The 26,693-nt window shown below is 38.2% G+C and overlaps 1 protein-coding gene and 1 long non-coding RNA gene across 2 annotated transcripts; one reads left to right on the top strand and one right to left on the bottom strand.

The window, feature by feature from the left end:
• Nucleotides 1–715: 715 nt before the first annotated feature.
• Nucleotides 716–5,155, bottom strand: LOC116299388 (uncharacterized). Its single transcript, XM_031708042.2, has 3 exons — nucleotides 5,010–5,155; nucleotides 2,781–2,911; nucleotides 716–1,690 (listed from the first exon to the last, which is right to left on the bottom strand). Exons 1-3 carry the CDS (start codon nucleotides 5,056–5,058, stop codon nucleotides 1,463–1,465), a joined length of 408 nt encoding a protein of 135 aa, XP_031563902.1. The 5' UTR covers nucleotides 5,059–5,155; the 3' UTR covers nucleotides 716–1,462.
• Nucleotides 5,156–6,393: 1,238 nt separating this feature from the next.
• Nucleotides 6,394–26,076, top strand: LOC148912414 (uncharacterized). Its single transcript, XR_016119331.1, has 3 exons — nucleotides 6,394–6,974; nucleotides 17,688–17,804; nucleotides 25,953–26,076. It is a non-coding gene; the product is annotated as an uncharacterized LOC148912414 (long non-coding RNA).
• The last annotated feature ends 617 nt before the right edge of the window (nucleotides 26,077–26,693 follow it).

The following is a 26,693-nucleotide window of genomic DNA, read 5'->3' as shown; positions in this document are numbered from 1 at the left end:
CACCCATAAACCTTAACATTTTATCGATACCTAGCTGGGAAAAAAAACTCTTGGCCTATCGAAAGTTTATAAGCCAGTATTTCTAAGCTCGTCAGTTAGCCGCAAATGTTCAAATTTAGGACTCCAAAAAAAAAAAAAAAAAATATTAATTAATTAATTAATTTAATTAAATCAAATTAAAATTTAAAAAAATCATGGACAACCAAGAATATTGTTAGTTTGAGAAGTGTCCACTGCTTAAGTAATCCATTTTTTACACACATGAATAACTCACAAATTTCAGGATCGCTGATTGGTTACTTTTTAATGATTGATAAAGGGACAGACAAATAAGACTACGCGCGCTCTTTCCGTTTGTTCTTTTGTTAGCTAAAAGCGAAACTTTTTTGTTGTTTTTGTTATCATAAAAAAGAAATTTACATCGGGTTTTCATGAGTCATCACATTGTCCATGTAGTATGCGGATTTTCTTGGCTACGCCTTGTGATGTAATGACGATATGATGCCGCATATATTTTTTTTAAATAAAAGGACAGACACATAAAAACTGATGTAAATTTGTTAATTCATCCTTTTTTGTACACATGGACTCATTCAACCATTTTCACTCCTAAAGTCATCATGTTGCTTAAAGCTCGATAGTTTGACAGCAGGCTAGCGTCGGTGTAAAACGTCGCCGAAGTGTGTGTGTTTGGGGGGGGGGGGGGGGGGGGGGAGGGAGTCGCGGTGATTAAACCAGAAACATCAGACGATAATGACCGCTCTCTAATAGCGAAATAACATCGAGTAAGATTTTAGGACAAAAATAATGTGTTCCAAACTCTTAAAACGCGTTGCATTATCTAGCTCTTGTGAAGACGCTTCATCAGTTGACATACAATGCATCAAGGAACGAAAACAATTTGTAAATTAAGACGACAATTAAGGTTTCCTACCACTTTTAACTATCAGCAAGCAAAAATGATGCCATGTCAGGATCAAAACGTCCCCCAAAACAGCCTCATTGTGCAAAGGCTTCTACAATTCCAGCGGAAATGCTATAATTTCAACAGAAAATGAACTAAAAAAAACATCGCTGGTATTATTTGCAACCATCAAAGGCACCGTTTGATGCTATTTTTAGAATCACATTTGCCATCATTTGTTTTCTGCACGTGCATACTGTTTACGCACTACGCTGTTTGCACACGTTTAAAAAATCACAAGAAAACATCAGCAAAAGTGAAGAGTGCGCGCGAAAAGACAAAGGATCAAGTAAATGATTCTAACAATAGCATCAAAGAGTGTTCATGATGAGACGCAAGGATTATTCCTTCTATTAGATCGTTTTATCTGTAATTGGCTAAATATATTGATCACGTTCACTATTTAAGTGGCGCCTTATCCAGCTTATATGCATAAAAGTTCTATTAACATTGATTGCTATAGATGCAGCAGGCTAGTTATCTTGAAGATAAGCTTGCCTACAGGAAATACAAGACAAGACCAACTATCACGCATGAAGCAAGAGAGATACTGCTGACCCTAAAAGTCGCGCCCGCATTGCAGAGGTTTCCCAGGCAACAGCTGAAGGAACAGTACGAGGAATTACCAGTCACCGCCAGACACTGAGGGAGTTTGGACTCGAAGCATTTGTCCTCTTCGATGCAGTCTCGTACGAAACCTTGTCCGTTATCACCGTAGAACTCCACCTAAAGGAAAAGAAAAATGCAAAATGTTACCAGACTATATTCAAAGGCAAGCATTGCCCCTTATGTGCTTTTATTAGCCAAGGACCAATTTATAGCATCAATCAGCTGAATGAATCTCATTACTAGTCTACAATTATAGGCAAAAAACACTGCCCGTCATGTGATATCAACCAGAGAGTATTCTATTGCTTGGTATCAATCAGCTAAATGAATTTCATTACCAGCATATACACGACAGGCTAACAGTGCCCGTCATGTGATATCAACCAGAGAGTATTCTATTGCTTGGTATCAATATTGCATTGCTTGGCATCATTCAGCTGAAGGAATCTCGTGAATTTCATTATCGACCTACAATTAAAGGCAAAAACTGCCCATTGTCCATTAACAAGAGAGTTTCTATAACTTGGCATCAATCAGCTGCAGGAATGAATCTCGTGAATCTCATTAGCACCTTACGATGGCAGGCAAACTTTATGAATCTATAATCAATCCCATGTTCATTGTTTTTCAAAACTAGCTGCTTTGTTTAGTTTAGTTTATTGGAATTTGCCACAAACATAATACAATTAAATACACAACATACGAAGCTAAGGGCGGCCGGAGAAGAAAACAGGGCGATAGCCCCAATTGAATTTATAGAAAATATAAAATATGTGTGTTTAAGGCCCAGGTAAAACGCCGCACCCCACATGAGCCGAACCCAAAGCGGAACGTACAGTCCCAAAAATAATGCTTTTCGGTTCAACCTGCCGTGAAGCATGGTGACTGACCCGGGCCTAAAACTTAAGAATACTTATATAAACAAACTTGAAGTTGGCGGGATCGTATTTACGAGTAGCATAACTACTTGTTTGAGGAAGAAAAAAGCGTTCAAAATTAGCGGAAATGAGCCCAACCTTAAATTTAAACAAGAGTACTAAGTCATGTATATCTCTGCGGAATTCTAGAGGAAGTAAGTTTAGCTATATCAGCCTTTCTATGTACGTTACTTCTTTTACTGGACTTATTTTGCTGACAAAAATTCCACATGAGATTGTAAAATAAAGATGAAGATAGCAACGGTATTACGAATCTAGGTCAGACTTACCTCCAAACATTTTTCCTTTCCTTTTGGACAAAGGATGTCCTTTTGACTCAGTTCACAGTGCCTGAGGGATTGGGAACTAGCACAGCTTTTGCAGTACAAGTTAGGACTTTCCTGTCCGCTGCAGTAATGGCCTTCAAATAGAAAATACCAAGTGAAAACGGTGAAAACAACAACAACAACAATGATGATGATGATGATGATAATAATAATAATAATAATAATAATAATAATAATGCTACTACTACTAATGATGACGATGACGATGACGATGACGATGACGATGACGATGACGATGACGATGACGATGACGATGACGATGACGATGACGATGACGATGACGATGACGATGACGATGACGATGACGCTAATGGCTTTTATAGGAGATGTGAGAGTGTTCTTTTTGTTTGTGTTATTTTATAGATATATTTTTCCTTCGTTAGTTTATTTGTTGCCTGCTTCCTTCCCTTAGCTATTTTCTTGTTTTACTGTATAAATTGATATTTCCTTGTTCTTCGCTGTTGTTGTTGTTGTTGTTTTTTCAATTCTTTATTCATTTAATCTTTCCTTCCTTCCTTCCTTCCTTCCTTCCTTCCTTCCTATAGCATAAAAAACGTCAACTGAAATCCTGTAAGAAGTTTGCTTTCAGTTCAACAAAGTCTATTTCTAATTCCATTTTCTTCATAAACATTGGTTCAACTTATCTTTATCTTTAATAAAATCTAATCCACTTCTTTTATGAAGCTGTTTATATGCAAATTTTCACGATTGTCTTTTGGGTGTTCAGTTATATATTTTAGACTCACGAGGGTTTTGTATTGTAATAAAATGCGACGTGGGGTTTATCAAATGAGTAGCAGGATAATCGGCAAAGCAAGTGCGCAGTAGAAACAAACCAATTATTCAAATGTGTTAGAACATGTAAGAAATCTTCAGCCTTCGGCCTCAAGCTCATGGGCTATTGACCCAATAGTTCATTCGGGCTCGAGGACTAATTGCTAATTATGCATCGGCTACGAACATCTGTCTCGAGAAAGGAGTAATGACATGAACGTAAGAACGTTACAGAATAAAGGAAGAGAAGGAAAAAAGCAAATTAGGAAGAAGAAAAAATGTTGGAAAGGAAAAGAGAAAAAAGGGAAAACATACTAAAGAAGAGTATTAAAACTATAGACACACCTGGAAAGAACAAGAAAAAGAAAGAAAGAAAGGAAAAAATAACAACAACAACTAACGAACGACGAAAGGTTGGAAGAAACCAAAGAACAAACAAAGTCGGGAAGGAAGAAAAAAGAAAGAAAGGAAAGAGTGAAAAAAGGAAAAAGATAGAAACACACGCAATGCCATGAATAAACTTACATGTCTTTGTCTTAAAATAAATTTAAAAACCCAAACTAACTGAGCCTTATAGTTTTTTTTTGTTTTTTTTGTTTTTTGTTTTTTTATTGTTTACGTTGATAATACTGAACTGAATATTCTGCATTGAGTTTTGCATTTCGATCATATTCGGTTAAAAAATTACTATATTGCATAGCTTTGCAAAATGTTTCATCAGTTTTCTGCTATTTTCATCAACATGCAAACTCTGAGTCTGCGAGCTGGACACTGAAATTTGGTTTTTCGCTGCCACCAATCACACCAAATCAGTCAGCACCTTTCATATTTTTGACTGGCGGTAGCGAAAAACCAAATTTCAGCGTGCAGCACGCAGATATAGATTTTGCATGTTGATGAAAATAGCAGTAATGGTAAGAACAGATAGAATGCATGTAAATCCATCGTTTAGCTTAAGAACACTGCTTTCATGGCCTAGTCTTCGGTTCTCGATATAATTTACGGCGATGACTAGAGCTGCAAATTCCAAGCCGTGGTAGCGTCGATTGTTCGCGAGAGTAATTTTGAAACTTGAAAAAGCTGAATAACAAAGAATTAATAGCAAAAAAGGCTTTTTACGATTTTTTGATCCCTGAGCGAAATACGTCAAGGCTGAATTAAGAATTTATTTCAAGTATTTAAACAAACTACTTCACAATATTTTCGGAGTGAAATTTCATAGCTAAGAAGTCTAAAAACTAAAGTCGACTTTGGAAATTCAACTGAAAGTTTATAAATGAATTGAATATCTTTTGACTTAAGTGTAAAATTTGGTTATTGAAGCAAAATATCGAGTATTTTCCTATGACTTAAGTTATAAACATCTGGTAAAAGGAAAGGTATATATTTATAGCTTACAGGTCCACAAGAGTAGAATGAAAAGTGAGAAGCCAAATTTGGTGTCCATGGCGAAATTCAAGTTCTTCTTAAATTTCAAAGTCAATCCCGAGGCGGCCGAAGATTTTTATTTTTGGTTTAGCGAACAATTCAGTGGACTTCATAAGCTTGAATTTCAAATAGAATACAAAATTGAACATCTGGTGCTCACTTACACAGTTTGTTAATCCAAACATCTATCCAAATAAGGGCTGAATTATACTTGTCCTTTTACTTTGAATCAAAATTAAAATTTTACTACGCATGCGTGTAAGTAGTGCTTAAAATCAGATAGCTCACGTTACTTTTAGTATCTGGGAAGGCTCTTCCATAGTCTCTCACTCGGCCGTTTCTGGAAACCGTCGAAAAATTGAAGACTCAAAGGGCTTTGCGAGAGAGCTAGAATCGAAAGCAGATCATTTTCTGTTTCGTGCCTTAATATGGCGTCATTTCATTGCATCAGCGGCAGTTTGTATTCGCCTAAAAACTGAGTTTCCTGTCAGAAAACCACAAGAAATGCGGGATCCAATTATTTTACTTAGACCCCGTCCACACTATGCCGGGTAAATTTGAATCCGCAACTTTCACACCCAAAACCGAAAAAAAAAGTTTTCCGTCCACACATGAAAACGGACAAAATGTTTTGCGTCCACACTAGTCCGAACAGAGGCGGCAAAAACGCTTCATTGCACACCTGAGCATGTGCATCGAAGCTGAAAATTGAGCCGGCGTTGAATTTTAAGCTTTCCCGCCATGTTCCCATGACAATCATGACGAAAAAGTAATGAAAATACCACTTGCATTTGATTAAATTGGACGAGCATCCATCATCCATCATCCATCATCCATCATCCATCATCCATCATCCATCATCCATCATCCATCATCCATCATCCATCATCCATCATCCATCATCCATCATCAATCATCCATCATCCATCATCCATCATCCATCATCCATCATCCATCATCCATCATCCATCATCCATCATCCATCATCCATCATCCATCATCCATCATCATGGTGGTGTTTGTATTTATATTTTGATCTTGACATTTTAATCGTCCACCTAAAGCCTCAGATGATGTTTTCAAATAAATTTAAAGAATATTTGCGTATTGCTGATAGTAAATATGCTTGGTTCCTCTGACACATCTAGGGTTATTCTTATAATAGACAGGTATCATTTGTCTCAACTCACTAAAGAGCCCACTAGGGTCGTAACGTAAAATATCAAGACGTTAATAGACCATCTCATTGTTGATAGCCGATTGTAATTTATGCTTACGTAATTAACGCTATCGCCCCCAACATGCATTGCGCTACGAAGTTGCCTCGTGCTTGTAGTTTTACAAGATGGCGGAATAAACACGAAGTTGTTATTTTTACTCCATTTCTTTTCGTCTTCAAATGCTACTAGACCTACCCAAATCAGCACTCATTAGTCAGGAAATGTCATGCTACCTGGAGTTTATCCAACCTCTATAAGTGATCATAACTTAGTTTATGCAGTTAGGAAAATTGGTGCTCACAGAGGTAATCTAAGGTTGATGAAACCGCTTTTATTCTTGATTTAAAGCTAAATGCCAAATGGCCTGCTATAGACTTGGAGACTAATGTAGATGATTTCTGGGCATCATGGAAAACTACTTTTCTTGGTGTCATAGACAAGCATGTTCCATCGAGCACAATTAGAGTACGCAATAAACCTTCACCGTGGATAACATCTGAGATCAATTAGCTGAGGCATCAAAGACATAAATTAAAGGATATTAGCAATGAAACCAAATCAACCAGAAGATTGGTTAAGCTATAAGAAACTCAGAAATACGGTAAACATAAAGGTTGTAAGGACCAAAAAACAACATTACCGAAACAAAATTAAAGAGAAGAAAGATGATTGTACGAAGGAACTAGTTGGAAAGTCTTTAACGACTTGATGAAACGTAAGTCAAATAACGTTCAAATTAATAACATCACTAAAATTCTCCAAATTGGGCTTAAATTGAAGCTAAACTCCCCCTGTGCTAAACGTAAAATAACTTCTCACCCCTCCCCTTTTTGAAATGAAATAACTATCAATTCCTATTCCAATTCCAATGCAAATTACTTTAATTCATATTTTACTGAAATTGGTCCAACACTTGCATCTGATATTCCAGCAATACCCAACTCTACGAATTTTGCAAACTACTTAAAAAAATGCAATTGGAATGCTTTCTTTTCAAAAAATTTATTCATCAAAAGCATTAAACTTACTCAAAACCGTAGATTAACCTGGATATGATAAAATAAGGTACTTCAAGTAGCTGCTTCGTATATATATCAGTCTTTGTCTGATCTTTTTAACCTTTCAATCGAAACAAGTACTTTCCCGAATGAACTTAAAATGGCTAAAGTATGTCCTATATATAAGTCAGGACACCAAAACGATGCTAATAATTACTGGCCAATTTCGATAATAGGGTGGTTTTCAAAAAACCGTGAAATACACTTTAGCGTATTACACTTTAAGGTGGCTGGACCCCCTCACGCTTGACCGCTACCTTCCACTTTTGGAACGCTGGTGCATAAACGTGTTTTATCCGATTGCAAATCTTTTTTGCACATAAGTCACATAAAGATTGAATTAATGTTTGATGCAATTTTTAATGAGATCGGACTTCATAACACGTGATTATGATGAAATATTTGTTTTCGTTCAGAAAATAATTTTAGCCTTGCAGAGCGTTCAACACTAAAATGCTTCGTACAACATAATTATATACTAGATGCCTCCATTTGTAGGGATTTTTGAAAAAAATCTATCAAGCTAATTATGAGATATTTGAGATTCTTTAAATATAGTGCATAATCTACTTCAAAACAAAACAATGGATTTCATACAGCCGAAATTAATATTTCAGAGCTAAATATTCACAAAAGTCATTGCTCATTTAGTTTTACTCTGTATCTAGTTTAAAAAGGAACATTTTGAAGGTAATCAACTTATGCGATTTTGTGAAAACGTATAGTGCAGAAGACGGGGTAACTATTTGATGCGCACTTTTCATCGCAGTGTTTTAGTCAATCTTACTAGATCTTCCATTATTCTAAAATTCGCTGATCATTTCTCTCAAAACTACGTCAGGATACAAATTAGAACTTAAACTAATATTACACAAAATTGCAAGACTATTGAACTCATTTAAAGCGATCTAAAGCGAACGAGAAATACAGAAAATATTTTCCCTTTCCCAACGATTTGATGCTCTGGGAATTCTATTGTTTGCTAATGATCATAACATCAAATTCTTTCGCACCATGCACGGTCTCATCTCGCTTGGCTGCTTTCCGATTTACTCCCGAAGTTTGGTAATAAACAGTTTTTTTTATTCAAGCGTGGGACGTTTGTCATGATGTACTTTGCCGTCAGTGTGAGTGAATAGAATCGGCGAACATGCCTCAAATAAAAACTTCAAGAAAGAAGCAAGCAAGACTTTTGAGTTTAAATAAATAACCATATTTCGGGAGTAAATCGGAAAGCGACCAAGCGAGATGAGACCGTGCATGGTGCGAAAGAATTTGGTGTTATGGTCATTAGCAAACAATAGAATTCCTTGAGCATCAAATCGTTGGGAAAGGGAAAATATTTTCTGTATTTCTCGTTCGCTTTAGATCGCTTTAAATGAGTTCAATAGTCTTGCAATTTTGTGTAATATTAGTTTAAGTTCTAATTTGTATCCTGACGTAGTTTTGAGAGAAATGATCAGCGAACTTTAGAATAATGGAAGATCTAGTAAGATTGACTAGAAAACTGCGATGAAAAGTGCGCATCAAATGTTTAACCCGTCTTCTGCACTATACGTTTTCACAAAATCGCTTAAGTCGATTACCTTCAAAATGTTCCTTTTAAAACTAGATACAGAGTAAAACTAAATGAGCAATAACTTTTGTGAATATATAGCTCTGAAATATTAATTTCGGCTGTATGAAATCCTTTTTTAAGTTTTGAAGTAGATTATGCACTATATTTAAATAATCTCAAATATCTCATAATTAGCTTGATAGATTTTTTCAAAAATCCCTACAAATGGAGGCATCTAGTATATAATTATGTTGTACGAAGCATTTTAGTGTTGAACGCTCTGCAAGGCTAAAATTATTTTCTGAACGAAAACAAATATTTCATCATAATCACGTGTTACGACGTCCGATCTCATTAAAAATTGCATCAAACATTAATTCAATCTTTATGTGACTCAATGTGCAAAAAAGATTTGCAATCGGATAAAACACGTTTATGCACCAGCGTTCCAAAAGTGGAAGGTAGCGGTCAAGCGTGAGGGGGTCCAGCCACCTTAATACACTTTATTGTCCGCATTTTCTTTTGATTTTCTTTCCTGTTTCGGTGTATATAGTTCTTATTAACCATGTGCGAGGTCCGTAAGTAATGAACCGAGTTTTTTCCACTGCCTTATCAAAAGTTGGGAAAAACGAGGATCCATAACTTACGGCACGGACCGAGCAAACGAGGTTAGTAAGATATTTATTATATGGCAAGGCATTGAGATCAAAAAGAGGCGAAGCAACAAAAAGTAAAGTTGACAGCGCATGTCAAACGAGAACTGCATAGGAAGGGCTTGCTTTACGTGCCACAAGTCATGTAGTGTTTGAGTCGCTCAGAAAGAGAAGTTTTAGTTTATCTTCAATGAATTTAGCAATAGTTTAAAGTTTTCTGAAATACTATTTAATAAAAGTGAGGCTTTTTTTCTGCAAAATATGTAAATGCAAAGCAAAAAAGGAATCAAAAGAAGACCTCGAGAACTCAACATGAGATTGAGAAGAAAACTGTCGTACTTCAAACTTCCTTTCGACTTCAAGATGTTCACAACCAAGATGAAAAATAAAATATAAATTTAGACACTACCTAAAAGCGGAGCTCCCAATAGCACAGGGAGCCCAATTTAGATAAAACTGAAAGATGAAAATAAAATCGGGCAAAAAATCTTCAATTTTTTCTCTCTCCATCGAGATGAAGATAATGTCCCTCATAACGAAAATTATGAAGCGAAAAGATGAAATGGGAATTCACTACATCGTTTCCTTCACACGAGTCTTTGTTTTCGACCTTTCCGGATTTTATTTCATCCAGCATTAAAATCAATTAAGCTTATCTATAGAAATATTAAAAGTTTTGAAAGAAATTCTTTGATTTTTAATTGTCGATAAAAAAATCTTGTCATATAAAACAATAATATACGATTGTTTCCTAAAAAACACACACCTGACTTCTTGCAGAACACTTCTTGATCCACCTTTGACTACATGAAAATTTTTTTTAATTTGTTGTTGGTCTATAACTTGTCCTAAAGCGAATTTTTCTGTGCATTTGAGAGCCGCATTTGCGAGTAGTTTTGCTTTGACATCAAGAGGGATTCCTGTGTTGTGTACAAGGACGGACGGACGCACGGACAGGAGTGACGTCAGCCAAGCCATGAAAAATCAAGTTGATAGTTTACCATTTTTTTCTTAAGGTAATTCCATTGCTTTGCACTGCGCATTTTTCTGCGCATGCAAAAAATGGCATGGAACTAAAAAAGCTTAGACATATTTCTTTCGAAAACTAATAGTGAACATGTTCAAAACCAATTTTCACTTTTTTCTCTTTTTTGAGTAGAGAAATTGCGATTTTTATCTGACTCGCCCCAGTCTCCACTCACTATTTTGAGATGTTTTTTCAAGATAAATCACGAGTTACACGTACAAGCTAAATTTGACCTTAATCTTATGTAAACTTTCGGTCAGGCCTAGACTTGTTTCATGAAGAATATGACTCTTTGCCCCCTGATGTTTATTAAGTTAATCGGGTACTTAAACTGTGCCCTAAAACAGTTTAAACTGTTGTAACAATTGACCTTTCTATGACCAAACGTTTCGGCTTGTAAATTGTATTCTAATCGTCCAAAACCTGATTTTTGAATCATTCGGTCGCAGCTCAGATATTCTTATTTCTCCTATTTTAATTAAGAGAAATTTCAGAAATTTCAGAAATTTCTTAGTTAATATCGGATAATTTTGAAGCAACCTGTCATTTGATTTGATTCTGGAAACGCCTTGTGATTGACGTCCACCAAAACCTTCTTCGTCGCAACAGAAGCAATCGCTAGAGGGAGCGTTTGATTGAGAATGGCTGGTAAAAAGGCGTGAACCGTCGATGTGTCTGACCGATCTCATCGCTCTTGATACATCAGCTGGATCGCTGTTTTGACCTGTTTCCTCCCCGGCATCGAACACATCAACTAGATAAATTTTTGTTTCGGCCCTCAGGCCGAAACAGTCACTACATTCGGTTTGCCGGACCATAATAGTCTCCGTGCGTGTCATTTAGCTGTCAGAGTTTTGGACCTAATCCAATCATATGCCGTTTCCATCATAAGCAATGGGAAAATGTAAAACATTTCACTATGCGGAGTATTTGGGAGAGTTGCGTGAATCTTCTCTGAGGTAGTTGTGTACACTAAAGTTATGCCCTTTCGCATGACGCCATTTTTTGGGGAAAAAATATAATATTGATTAACCCTACGACGATGCGTATTTTATTCCTAAGTCGGTATCTAGGTCCAAGTCGCCAACTAGGTAAGTCATTGAAAAGTTATCCAAAAGCTTTTGTGATTGTGCGGCAACAGTCTCAGCTACCTGTGAGCATAAGCTGAGAAAACTGGTGAGTTTATCTATGTAACTAACAGTTGATGCATATATATTTTGTGAAGCAAGCTTCCGATATGTTGTAGCTTCGTGCGCATCTGAGGACATGATTTTGCTATCAGCTATTATTTAAATTAGGTCCTATAAACAAACAGTGCGTACTTTACAACTTTAAAGATAGATTTCTATAAAATCATCAGTTTTCATTTATTAATACTCTGATTTAAAGTATAATTTCTTGAATTCGGTAATATTTTTGAAGCACCAAAAGATTTAAATTTCGAGTTGATTGGTGACGGCGCACTAGTCAAAGACAAGCCTTGTATCTTTTCGTTCGAATTGAGACTTTCGCATTTTCTTCAAGCTACGATATAAGAGCTAAATACATTTACCATAAATGTCAAAGAGCAGAATGAAGGTTTAAAAAGTATCCTACATTCAACATAGCGTGTACAGTAATGCTCATGTGCCAAAATATTTTGCACCAAGTACTCTGCTCTCTGCGATATACTCAATCATTGTTCATATCTATTGTCGGATCTCTCATTCGTTCGGCGAGACGATATATGTACGTACGTTGCCCTGTTTCCCCCCAAAACACTGCGATGTTTCAAAGCAAGAACCACTAAAATCTCCAAAAAACTTAAAGTGTATATGACACGAAAACATTCCATCATTTAAAATGTATAGTTTGTTAGTAATAATAAATATATCGTAACAAAATTTGTTTCAAAAGCTTATTTCTTGAGATATTTGCGAAAGTTAATCCCAATTTGTGACGTCATTTTGTTGACACGTACTCTAGATTCAGTAGTAATGTACTAAATATAAATTGTAATTCATATGAATTAACAACAAAAGACATATTTTAGTCAGCTTCATTTGATAGCTTACGTAGTACTCTTCCAATGTTGGGAAACTGAAAAGTGTACTACTTGAAATTAAGATTCTATATTCAAACATATTTCATGTATTTGCAACAAAATCTGGAGACTTGTAAACAAAATGACGTCACAACTCGTGCTAAAATTTTTTGAATTTATAGAGAAATACGTTTTTGGAACAAATTTAACCGTGATATTCTTATTAATGCCAATAAACTACACATTCTTAACATTAAATTTTTTTCGTGTCATATACACTTTAATTACGATGTATTTCGTCCAAGAGAATTTTATAACAAATGTTTCCATCGAAATTTGCGTAAGACTTTGCAACGTGAAAGCGTACCGCGAGATCGCTCTTGTCTGCCATTTCCAAAATACAGGAGACCCTATCATTACCACAGCAAGACCAAAATTCTTTATTCAGCAATGCCACACAATAAATAGATAACGGGCCGAAACATCATCGCTTTCGAAGCGATATAGGCTTGTTACATTTGAGGCTTTCGCGTTGAAACATGATAAATGAAATGTACGTTTACGGATAAAACGCGTAATTAAAAAAAAAAAAAAAAAAACAACAACTAAAGTTTCTGCTATAGCTAGTTATGGTCTTCATCAGAATGATGATGAAAATGTGTGAAGCGCGTATATATGCAAACAAAGCGTAGAAAGAAGCAATTAAGCGACGAATGAGTGACATGTCTATTGTTTTCTGGTGGGGTTGTAACGGCAAAGGTGGTCAGAGTCACTAGTGTTCTTAATAAGTCTTGTCCAGGTAGAACTAAGGTGGTTTGAATCTTCTCTGTTCAAATTATTAGGGCGTTTGAAGGTTTCGATGGATTCTTTGATTCTTTTCCTCGACTCATCAAACTCTTGTCCAGGTAGAACCACCACCTAGATATCACCCTAGTTCTACCTGGACAAGACTTATCAAGAACACTACTAGTGACTATGACCACTTTTGCCATTACAACCCCACCAGAAAACAATAGACATGTCACTCATTATTCGTTTAATTGCTTCTTTCCACGCTTTGTTTGCATATAGGCACTTCACACATTTTATTCATCATTCTGATGAAGGCTATCACTAGTCATAGCCCAAACGTCATGTTGTTTTTTTAATTGTACGCGTTTTATCCGTAATCTTACATTCTATTTCGGTATTTGTTTTGTGTGTGTGTGTGTGTGTGTGTGCATCAGAAAACATCTTTTTCTTAGCAAATGATTTTAAGGCCCAGCCCATCTGAAGCTCGATCGATGGAGGGGTCAATGCAGTCCAACTATGGATATCTTCCGGCGAAGTAAATATGGCTGCTCTGCTAAGAATCAGATCTACCTCGCTCGCGATGCCCGTAAACTGAAATACGAATCTATGAGCATTGATTTTTTTTACATGCTTGCAAAGGCTGTCGACTCGAAAGTTTTTACTACTTCGACAGCCACGCACAACCAATCATGAATTGTTATTATTTAATTGGTTTATTTCAATTCAATCGTATATTTGTATCTCTTTCCTATATATTTGAACATTGTAAATAAGTGTGTGAATAAATAAAAGTCTAAATTTTAAGGTCTAAAGGTATAACTGTGGTGTTTTTAAAAAAAAATCTTTTCTGTCCAATCAACAGGCTCCGCCAACAATTGTTTTAAGTGAACAGCAATTTTCCATCCTATTCAGTGTACTTACAAGCAGCGCAATATCCAACTAAAGGAATTTTGTTGCATTAAAACGTAAACACGATTGAAAAGTGATAACTTGTCAATTTCATGATTGAAACGTTAATGGTGCCGACCAGATCCATGACGTTTAACTTTCTTTTGTTGTTGTTTTGGATCGGTCTTGTTATGTACTAGTAAACCCTAAAGAATAGTAAAAAAATATTATAGCAAGAATTCCTAACATTCAAATCTTAAACAACTATGAAATCCGGCAGGTTGAAGCAAATATTTCGTATGTTTTGGTAAAAATATAAGAGAAGTGCTATACTAATTTGGGTTATAGTCGAGAGAACTTGAGCAAAATTAATTTATAGTTTGAGCTTACTGTTTCAAAATCGTTTCTTTTATTTATTTCCTAGAAAGTCAACGACATTAAGTCGTTCAAATAAATAAACAATATATAAATTGATTGATCTCGCCGACAGATAAAATCCCTCGTGAATTTCTTACAACTTCTTAATAATTGCCCCACGAAAAGTTTGCATGATTGGTTGAAATCATTATTTCAACTTTAATTCAAGTTGTTTGTTTGGCAAAAAAAAAAAAAAAAAAAAAAAAAATTGTCGCAAATGGGAAAATTCTGATTAGTTTTACCCTACTTTAAGAGAGGTTTTTTATGTGCTCCAACAATAAATTAAAGCCATTCTCAATCAAACGCGCCCTATAGCGATTGTTTCTGTCGCGACGAAAAAGGTTTTGGTGGACGTCAATCACAAGGCGTTTCCATAACATTGTCGGAAAACACACAAAGCTATAAGGGCAGAAACAATCGCTAGAGCGGCGCGTGTGATTGAGAATAGCTGTAAGCAAAAGTTGAAAATTGCACCAAAATTTCTAAAACTCTACTAATGTCATTACACTTTTAGGTTTAGTTAGTTGTTTTGTTTGGTCGCGATAAGCTAATAAAGTTGATGTAAGTTATCGGTCGAATATTAGCGAATTTTGCCCAAAACTATTTCATTCGATTTCCTTGAAAAATAAGCGGTATTTTACCAAACAAACTACACAGTGGTTTTACTTACATCACTGCCTACCTATGTTTAAAAAATTAGCAAAATCAATTTTTCAAGGGTCCTTGCCACTCGATGTTTGATTTTTGGTCTTTAACACAGCGGCATCTACCATTTGCGAAAAAAGGCTATTGCTTTTAAGCAACAAAAATGAGAAATATTTTTTATCAAAACTTTTTGTTAGTCGGTCACTGTTGTCAGGTAACTTTGAACAATTGAACAGGTTATGACAATACTTACATTTACAATTTACTTTCCGCAAATGATAGACTTTTAAAAGCCTGTGCACTAGATGAGTCTTTAATAATAAAACACGCAGTATTTACCGAATGAGAAAAGAGACTATAATTAAGACGAGGAATCTTTTCTCGAAAACGCGTACAGTTCTCGTTAGTTTGTCACTATTGTCATGTAATCTTGGATCGTTTAACAGGTCTTGTCTTTCAGGTGGGCGACGACCTTTGAATCTTTGTTCAACCAGTCTAGTTGTCATAGCCTTCATTGAAGCGACAAACACTATTGGTTTGACTTAACTTTTCCAAAAGTTTAGGAATCTGTTTATTAATTAATGTATACTTTACGGAAGAACGACAAAATAGTATCAATAATTCATGGTGCAAAATATTTTAAAAAGTTAACTGGAAATCCTGCAATTATAATCAACCGACGTCAAACAAAAGATAAAGTAAGAGGTTTTAAACTACTTAAGCTACAATGTGAGATTAAAACTAAGATTGTTTTATTTTCATTATATGTTCACATGTTATCATTGGCTTTTTCCTTTTTTTTCTTTTTCTTTTTTTTTTTAGTAGTAGTTTCTATTTGTTTTTAATTTTTATCTTTTTACTTCCGATGTACAGTTTTTTGACTGGTTTTATCCGCATTTATAATTTTTTTCTTAACTTTCTCTTTCCTAATATAAAAATTAAGGAGTTTTTTTTAAACTTTTATATCCCAACCTTATATTAAAGTTCGTGTTCTTTAGATTTGCTGGTTCTAAGTTTTTTTTTTCAAATAAGTTTTAGCGTTGAAAATGACAAAAAATAAATAAATAATTAAATTTTAGTTTACTTTATGTTATTGTTAGATCATATCGACAATTTCTTTAGAAAGATACGGTAATTTTGGAGTCACAAAAGTACACTTGAAATAGAATGGCTTAACTTTCTTTATCCTAATATAAAAAGTAACGAGTTATTTTTTAACTCTCATATTCCAACCTTATATCAAAGTTCAAGTTCTTTACATTTGATCGTTCGATGTCTTTGTTTTTCTAATACACTTTAGCTTTAAAAATGATAAAAAAATTAAATTATTAAATTTTAGTATACCCTATGTTATTGTTAGATCATATTGAAAAGTTATTTGCCTTTACAATCCCGCGGCGTGGGTTTTCCTACCTGCTAAAACTTTATTTATAAAATTATTGGGATACTACGCGCGCTATGATTGGTCGAAAACCATGTTTGATGAGAGTATCAAAACACGCTACCGTCATTTTTAATCTATCGGGCGCGCTCATTGGTGAGTTTGAACAATACTGCACGTAGGGAGAATTTACTTATACTTTGCTTTTTTTCGATCTTTTCGCGCGTTTGTTATTTTATAAAACAAATCAAAAACAGTTTTCTGTGTTTGATACTCTGATCAAAACACTTGGGATGTTGGGAGAACACTCGAGAAGCTGGAAACCACTCCGCTACGCGTCGTGGTCTCCTACGCTCCTCTCGTGTTCTCCCAACATCCCGCGTGTTTTGATCAGAGTATCAAACACGGAAAACTGTTTTTGATCTGTTAATTCACTATAGACACATAACATGGGACGCAAAAGAAGCTAAATTTGGAAGATAGAAAAATACAATTTCGATAACTTGAGAATTGGAAACTTATTGTTTTGCTCCCCAAATACACAAATTCAAAAGAGGCGATCTATTTCTTTAATATATTTTCATCTTTCGCTTTACCGCTATTTGCATTGCTACACGGCCACCCCAGACAAAAATCGCGACTTGTACTTTGCAATAGACTGCCGTCAATCAAACACGTTGACGCCATTTACACGTTTTTGGATCGGCCCGGATAGGCCCGGCGAGTGTGGCTCATAATACTTGTAAACAATCGACAAGTTTTGGCGCCTTTTGAATCACACACGCGTGTAAATGACGTCAACGTCTTTGATTGACGGCAGTCTATTGCAAAGTGCACGTCGCGATTTTTGTCTGGAGTGGCCGCGTAGCAATGCAAACGGCGTTTAATCAAGAATTCCTACAAATGTTCTTGGAAAAGTAACATTCCTATCCTTTAATAACGATATAATACAAACAAGCCAAAACATTATTAATTAATATTTCTAGCGACAACTGCGTCAGTGTATCATTTGGTATTCAGAGTTTTCAGTCTTTGTATCCCTGTCATGGTGAAAGCCCTGGTGATCATGGTTACATTGGTAACCCTGCTAGTGGATTTTTCAAGTAAGTACCGTGCAATGTTAAACTGTTAAATGTTATCAGTTAATAGATTATATTTGTAGGTCAATAAAGGAAAAGGATAAACATTAAGCACAAAAGCTAAAAACTATGAATATTTCATAGCGCGCATCGTTTCTGTTTTTGGAGTGCAAGGAACATCATTGCAATTTTGGTTGACGATTACAAAGCATAGATCAACCAACAACAAAAAAAAAAAAAAAAAAAAAAAAAAAAAGAAATTAATAGGTAATAAATCTCACTACAAATAGGTAATTTACAACTGACTACTCGAATTGAAAACACACACAAATACGCATTTACACACAAAGAAAAACAAACGAAGGGGAAAAAATGATTAAAATTTCATCAAATATCAGGATTATATATCAGGATCAAATCAGCATTACATGATATAATAATAATAATACTACTACTACTACTACTACTACTAATAATAATAATAATGTTGAGGCATTTCTCAACAGTTTTGAGTTAGTGCGTATATCCGTCGTTTCAGTATGTCCAGTGTCCGTGTGGTTCCCTAACCGATTAACCCCGCGCGCCGTGTTGTCTGCCATGTGCTTATTGTGAGTCGTCCATCGTTTGGTAAGTGTTTGTTCTCTCTTAATTTTCATCTTGTTTTTTGTCTTCTATTCGCATTGTTTGTGAGCTAAATGTGCCTCGTTTGTTCGTGGTGTTATAAGTGTTTAACTTAATGTCTTTTTTCTAGGATTTTACTTTTCTGTGTGTAAAACCAATCGATTTGAACGCCGTAAACATTGTTGTGTAATAAACCTTCTACATCGCCGTAAAATCCAAACGTGATCACCTATGAGTGAAATGTCAAGCTATGGACATGCAAGGAGTGTTAATTGAGAAGATCCGTAGTCTTGATAAATCCCGAAGTGGATATATTGCCTTTTTGACTCGGTTGTACAAGAAAATTGACGAGAGTTTGAATGGTTATGCAAATATCGAAGACATTCAAGACCTCCAAAACCGCCTTAGCGGCGCCTTTGATCGCTACAAGGAATGTTGTGAAAAATATGGAGAATTGTTAAACAAATCGTGTGAGAAATACCGCAGTGTTGAAGAACAGTTTCAGTCCCAGCGACTTAGAGTGCAAGAATACTACAAGAAAATAAATTCTTATATCTCAAACACAGTTGAGCTCGAGATGACAAGGTTGGAAATAGACATCAAACAGAAGGAAGAAGAACTACAACAGGCCTTAGAGCTGTCCAGAGTGCAATGTGGCAGTGGTAAATCAGTGGATTTCTCTCCTGAGAGATCAGTTAACGTGCAAACTACCCAGAATCAGGAACCTGTGCAAACTGACCAGTCCGACCAGCCCCGTGAAATGTTTGAAAACTCGCTTGAAGGAGGAAACTTTAGCAGCTTTGAGGCACCTATAATTCCACCTCCACCCATGTTCTCGGACTACCAAACACCAAGCCCATCTGTCTTACCCAAAATGATCAAGACGTCCACACCCAAAGACCTACCTTACTATCGAGAAGAGGATATTCTACCCCCGAAAAACCGTGAATACCAGTGTCCGAACACGGACCAGACAAGTACGCACAACAACATGGAGAGCAAGGACTGGCTTAACATTGCGACAGCCGGAATAGAGCCCATGCGACCTATGATGATTCCGGAGACAGTGATGAAGGACGATGAAAAACCCGACAAGATCAAGCCCATGTTAACCGTCCCACAGACGGGCCTACCAGTAGACACACCCTCAACTACCAACGCCTTAGCGGGGGAAACCCTTCTCACCACAATCGTATCAACCATGGACAGGATTAGTGCAGCCAACGACCTACCAAATGTTCAAGTGTTAAGGTTCGACGGCTCGCCCAACAAATATCATGGTTTTCGCCAGAGGTTCAAGCAGCTAGTAGAATCGAGACCCCTGGATGACGCTGTAAAAATGACTCGACTACTTCAATTCCTTGAGGGACCAGCCTTAGCTGCAGTGCAGAGATACGAAACCATACCTGGGGGGCTCGGCAAGGCTTTTAAGGTGCTAGAAGAGCGCTTCGGAAAGCCGTATCAAGTTGTGAAGGCATGTATTGAAACAATGACAAAGGGACCAGTCATCCAAGCGAACGACAGTCAGGCGCTGCGGAACTTCGCCGATCTGGTACAGTCGAACTACGATACCCTAGATGCGATGGGTTATCTATCCGAGATGAACACAGATAACCTAGAGAAAATAATGGCTCGTCTACCAAGACAGATACAGTCCAGATTTGTAGAGCTGTTGAACAAGCGTGAAAGGCAAGGTCAGACCATGCCAAACTTCAAGGACGTTGCCGAGTTTTTAAGAGAGAGAGCAGATGTCGTCAACCACCCCTTCCTCGCTAAGCCGCCGGCCGAAGGACTGACAAGCCTAAAACTAAGAATAAAGACAACAACACAGAGGGTCTCAACCTTTACAACCAGTACCGATGTTAAAGGTCCAGCAGAGTCATGTTTCCTGTGTTCCAAGTCGCATAGACTGTATCACTGTGATGTCTTTAAAGCCAAATCACCGAAAGAGAGAAACGACTTTGTCAAGTCCAGGCATATATGCTTCAACTGCCTCAGTTCAACTAAACACCGCTCCAGATCGTGCGGGTCATCTACGAGATGTCGTGCGCCAAGCTGCGACAAACCGCATCACACATTGCTGCATTTCAATGACAAGAAAGAGACTGAAGGAGCAAATGCTGCAACTTTCTCACAAGAAACCGGCAAGGCCGAACCCACTGTGAATTCCGATGTTGGTGGATCACACGCAGTCTCCTCAAGTGTTGACTCCTGTGAAGTTCTGTTACAAGTCATACCACTTAAAGTGATAAGTAAGAAAGGAGACTCAGTCACAACCTACGGTCTACTAGACACGGGTTCAGACATAAGCATGATAGACCCATCACTAGCAAACGAACTCGGCATGCAAGGGACTCCGAGCCGAATCTCGTTGTCTACCGTCAGCAATACTGGAGTTCCAGAAAACGGTACGAAAGTAGAGTTCAACATTTCATCATTAGAGAACACTAATGACAGACGATCCGTTAATGTCAGCTCAGCGTGGGCTATTAAGGAGCTGGAGATCCCTCTTAAACACGCCAAGATCCTCAAGGCCGTTGATCGTTGGCCACACCTGAAAGAAGTACCATTTCCAGAAGTGCAGAGAAAGAAGATATCACTCCTCATCGGAACGGGTGTCCAAGAAGCCTTCCTACCCCTTGAAGTTAGACAGGGAAAATCCGACGAACCCTTTGCCATCAGAACAATCTTAGGCTGGAGCGTCCTCGGCGGAGCCTCCAAGGAGAGACCATGCAAAGGGTCGTGTTCCAATCACGTATGCGGAACAGACACTACTCTGAGCCATCAAGTAGAGGAGTTTTGGAAAGTAGAGTCTTATGGTATTGAGAGACCGGAGAGCGAACCAATGTCGGTGGAGGATAAAAGAGCAATGAAGGTGATAGAAGATACCATCTCGAAGCAAGATGGACACTACCAAATGGGTTTGCTATGGAAGAGAGAGAAACCCCAATTACCTTACAACCGCCCGCTTGCTGAAGCTAGACTACGAAGTCTCAAGGGACGTCTCGTTAGAGATCCGGAGTTGTTGCTTAGATACAAATCAGCAATCGAGGGCCACTTAGACAAGGGACACGCTCGGAAGCTAACGAAGGACGAAGTCGAGACAGTGAGCGACAAGACCTGGTTCTTACCTCACCACCCTGTAAGCAACCCCAACAAGCCGGGAAAGACACGTGTCGTCTTCGACGCGGCCGCTAGGTTCGGCGGCACATCACTCAACGATCAGCTGTTACAAGGCCCAAGTATTATCAACGACCTGACAGGTGTGCTCATCCGCTTCCGCCAAGAAAGGGTCGCCTTCACAGCAGACATTGAATCAATGTTTTATCAGACTAGAGTCATCGAGAGCGATACAGATGCATTAAGATTTTTATGGTGGTCCGACAGCCTAGAAGACTCACCAGACGAGTACAAAATGTTAGTGCACATATTCGGAGCCAAGTCTTCGCCATGCTGTGCGAACAGGGCCCTACGAATGAACGCTGAGGACAACGCAAGTGATTTCGATTCAGAAGTCATCCAGTCAGTCTACCGTAAATTCTACGTAGATGACCTACTGAAGTCCGCTCCAACGACGGAAGAGGCTACTCGTCTTGCAACCGACCTAGTTAAATTGCTGAAGGTAGGCGGTTTCAGGCTCACCAAGTTCACAAGTAACTGCCGCGAAGTGCTGACGTCCATCCCTCCAAAAGACAGAGCTAGTCCAACGCTAAATTTGGATCTCGACAAGTTACCAATGGAAAGAGCATTAGGAGTGACCTGGGACGCAGAGTCAGATACCTTCAGATTCAAGGTTATACCAACGAACAAGCCTCCAACGAAAAGAGGAGTACTTTCGGTGGTCAGTTCGTTGTTCGACCCCTTGGGATTTCTGGCCCCCCTCACGTTATCAGTAAAGATCCTCCTGCAAGATTTATGGAGAGCGGGAGTGTCATGGGATCAAGAAATCCCAGAACCATATCTGTCGATATGGCGAGAGTGGTCTCGAGGGATACCACACGTCGTGCATGTCCAGATCCCAAGATGTTTCCAGAGCCCAGAGCTAAGTGTAATCGTGAACATTCAACTACACACCTTCAGCGACGCATCCAGACGAGGTTTGGCTGCTGTTTCTTATCTACGAATGACTGATGAGACTGGGAAGGCGCACTGCGCATTTGTAATGGGCAAAGCGCGGAACGCACCGTTAAGAGAGTGGACAATTCCCCGCCTCGAACTCCAGGCGGCAGTGGTGGCTACACGCCTTTGCAAGACTGTTCTGAAAGAACTGGACCTGTCCGTAAGTTCGACCATTTTCTGGACGGATTCTATGACCACCCTGCAGTACATCAGGAACAAGACAAGACGTTTCCCAGTGTTCGTCGCTAATCGGGTGACCGAAATACACGAGGCCTCGTTACCAGAACAATGGAAACACGTGCCGGGCCTCCAGAACCCTGCAGACGAAGGCTCTCGAGGAGCAAACATTCATTATTTTTAACGAGATTGTAGATGGTGGCGTGGACCAGAATTCTTGCTGCTGCCGGAAGAACAGTGGCCGACAGAAGAGCCAGAGATTACAGAAGAACCCGACGAGCAGTCAGACGCAGCGACAACTGCAATGGTGATAACCTCAGGGTCACAGATTGACCTCCTGTTGAAACGTTACTCGTCCTGGCCTCTTCTAACCAGAGTGATGTCATGGCTACTCAGATTTGTGAGGGGCGTAAAGAAAGAAACTTACCGTTGCCAACAACCTTATCTTTCATCTGCTGAAATTCGAGATGCGAGCAGAGAAATCGTGAGGCTAGCGCAGAGCTGTTTCCACGAAGAGTGCCTCGCCCTACAAGAGGGACGTCAAGTCAAGCGTCAGAGCAAGTTAGCCAATCTGAGCCCAGTACTAAATGAAGGTGTCATACTCGTCGGAGGAAGAGTACACCGCGCACCGATTCCCTACAGTACGGCTCATCCCATGATCCTACCCAGAGACCATCCAATATCTGAGCTGATCGTAAGGCACTATCACAAGATTCTTGGTCATGCTGGAAGAGAACACGTGCTATCTACTATGCGCCGACGATACTGGATCCTGCAAGCAAGAACTCTAGTAAGGCGCGTGCTACACAAGTGTGTTCAATGTCGCAGACGAAACGCTTCAACCATGCAGCAGATAATGGGAAACCTACCCAAGGAAAGGCTAACACCGTACCAACCGCCCTTTACATACACGGGAGTCGATTTTTTCGGCCCGTTTCATGTTAAACGAGGTCGCAGTAGCGTTAAGGTCTACGGATGCATTTTCGTATGCTTTAACTCCAGAGCTATACACATTGAGGACGTGAGTTCACTAGAGACAGACACCTTTATCCAAGCCCTAAGGAGATTCATCTCTGTCAGAGGCACCCCGAAAGAGATATGGTCAGACAATGGGACGAACTTTGCCGGAGCTGAGAAGGAGCTTCGACTCGAAATCCAGGAGCTAAACCAGAAGGAAATAAAGAATGCGATGCTTTCCAAGGGCACCGAGTTCCACAGTTACCCAACTTTCAAGTGGCGGTTCCAGCCCCCGGCAGCCAGTCACATGTCGGGAGTTTGGGAAAGAATGATACGAAGTGTACGCAAAACTATGAGGGCTATCGTTGGAAGTCCAAGTGCAACCATCGGACTTGAAACCTTGCGCACTGTATTTTGCGAAGCTGTATCTATACTGAACAGCCGTCCCCTCTGCCCAAGTAGCGATGACCCAAGGGACCTTGAACCACTTACTCCCAACCACTTCCTGCTCCTCAGATCGAATGCTACACCAGCACCAGGAATATTCACAGACCATGACGTTTACTCAAGGAAACAATGGAGACATGCCCAAGTCCTTTCAGACCACTTCTGGAACAGATGGATCCGTGAATATCTGCCGACCCTCCAGCAGAGACAAAAGTGGCTGTTAAAGAAGAGGGACTTGAAAGTAAATGATCTAGTCCTCATAACTGACAGCGCAGAACCAAGATGCAGGTGGCTACTTGGCCGTGTAACTAAGGTCTTCCCCGGTCGAGATGCTCACGTGAGATCGGCAGAAGTCAAGACCAAGAACTCAACATTAGTTCGCCCCATCACGAAGCTATGTTTGCTGGAGGAATCAGTTTAAAGACAAGATTGAACTGTGAACATTTAGTAGCCTTTGAGCTAGAACTTTGCCTGAATCGTTTATAATTTGTTGTTGATAATTAGCGTAATTATTTCAGCCTGGAGCCCCAGGATGTTGAGGCATTTCTCAACAGTTTTGAGTTAGTGCGTATATCCGTCGTTTCAGTATGTCCAGTGTCCGTGTGGTTCCCTAACCGATTAACCCCGCGCGCCGTGTTGTCTGCCATGTGCTTATTGTGAGTCGTTCATCGTTTGGTAAGTGTTTGTTCTCTCTTAATTTTCATCTTGTTTTTTGTCTTCTATTCGCATTGTTTGTGAGCTAAATGTGCCTCGTTTGTTCGTGGTGTTATAAGTGTTTAACTTAATGTCTTTTTTCTAGGATTTTACTTTTCTGTGTGTAAAACCAATCGATTTGAACGCCGTAAACATTGTTGTGTAATAAACCTTCTACAAATAATAATAAACCAACATTATAATAAAATAGCTATATTTATAATAATGATACTTATAACAATAATAATGATAATAAATATTGATCTGGTTTTTTTCTAAAGCGATTTCGAGTAGTTTTGCTTTGAAATCTAGCGATATTCCTGTGGTAACATCAACTCGAAGGTTTTCCATGTTAGTGTTGTTATACGCCATTTATTTTTAACAACTACTTGTAAGTGGACTGAAGATGTTTAAGTAAATGAAACCGGTCTCCACTAAATGACTCGTTTTAAGTGCGTGAAAGATGTTTTAAAAAGGAATTTAGCCTTATCAATACTATCGATCATGACGAATTTATCTAAATCTTTCGAGGTCTCAGCAAACAAAATATCTCAATATTCCAATGATTCACGTAAAACATTGCAAATTATTAATGAACTGAACTTCGTCTTTAAATAACAAAACAGTGATTAATTAGATAAATAATGGTGGTAAAATATTGATTAACCCATAGTTAATAGCTAACCCGACTGAAGTATCTGAGTAATTTAATCAATACTTTGCATAGATTTGACCAGAACTCATTAAAAACATTAAGGCCAAACTGACACTTGCTATAAATACTATCCATTTAACACCGAAAAGCGCCACTTGTAAGAGCCGAAGTGGTAGCTCTGCTATTGATGGCTTGCAAGCATTACCAAGAGAGTCAAAAGACAAAAACATGGCAGCCATTGTGGTGCCCTTAACAATGGATGCTAATGAGAAATCTTTTGTTAAATGGTACCAATATGGCCGCGATGACGTAACCTGCAATCGAAGAACAAAATTACTACTAAGTACTTACTTAATACTAATGCTACCCAGGGTCCGACAAGGACCGTGGAGCACGTAAAAAAGTGAGATATGAGAGAAAGGGAAGTACGTTAGATTTTCAATATAGAAGAAGTAGTGTAATCCTTGGAAAACTTCTAATTCATTCCCGTTTTCTTTTCCTAGACTGTAAAATCCAAGCCAATCTATCTCGTATAAACCATAGAGCTGTCTACAACAAGCAGGAAACTCTAGCTAATGGACTCCTGTCACCTTCCTGAGCAATCCCACTTACTTTAAAGAAAGATAATCTGCTTGGCAAAGGTAAATGTGAAATAAGTAATCTTCTTGTTATGTACCAACTGTCAAAATCATTTAACCACGACTCCAAAAAATGACATAAAAAACTACGATTTATTTCACTACAGATTGACACGGTGGTCTGCCGTTATGCTCATGCATTTACTAGTAAATATTTTAAGCATCCCGTATGAAGGGTATGTGACGTATATATGCTTACAATATAAGATATAACCAAAGCCTATTTTTTCATGTGCTCTGATTGCGAAACATGGTATCGCGTAATCATATGCCAGTTTCTATGTTTTCTTGGCAACGACTCTCAGCGGGTTGCAATACCCTGTTGACCGTAATAACAGACAACTGCGAATATTGATTGTGAGCATTGTGGCAACCGTTGACCTTGGTATATGTGCGCTTGTCACAAAGTTGTTGAACTGAGAAAAACAAAACGTAGAATAGGCCATTTCACGGATCCCGTTACTCAACCTCAGCCTCGTCAGCGTGTAATATATTCTTTAGAAATTGCCTACAACCAGTGAATTTTTTAAGTGTTTCAATTGTTCTTTGATGTGAAAATTCCTTTCATTACTGCGGACTGTATTCAAATTCTAAAGAATAATTACA

This window comes from Actinia tenebrosa, unplaced genomic scaffold, assembly GCF_029948245.1.
Source record: "Actinia tenebrosa isolate PJP-AT-01 unplaced genomic scaffold, QUT_ActTen_1.0 PGA_scaffold11__36_contigs__length_13525064, whole genome shotgun sequence".
In the NCBI taxonomy this organism is placed as follows: Eukaryota; Metazoa; Cnidaria; class Anthozoa; order Actiniaria; family Actiniidae; genus Actinia; species Actinia tenebrosa.
Note: the sequence above shows the minus strand (reverse complement) of the source record. Positions and strands in the feature narration are given on the sequence as shown.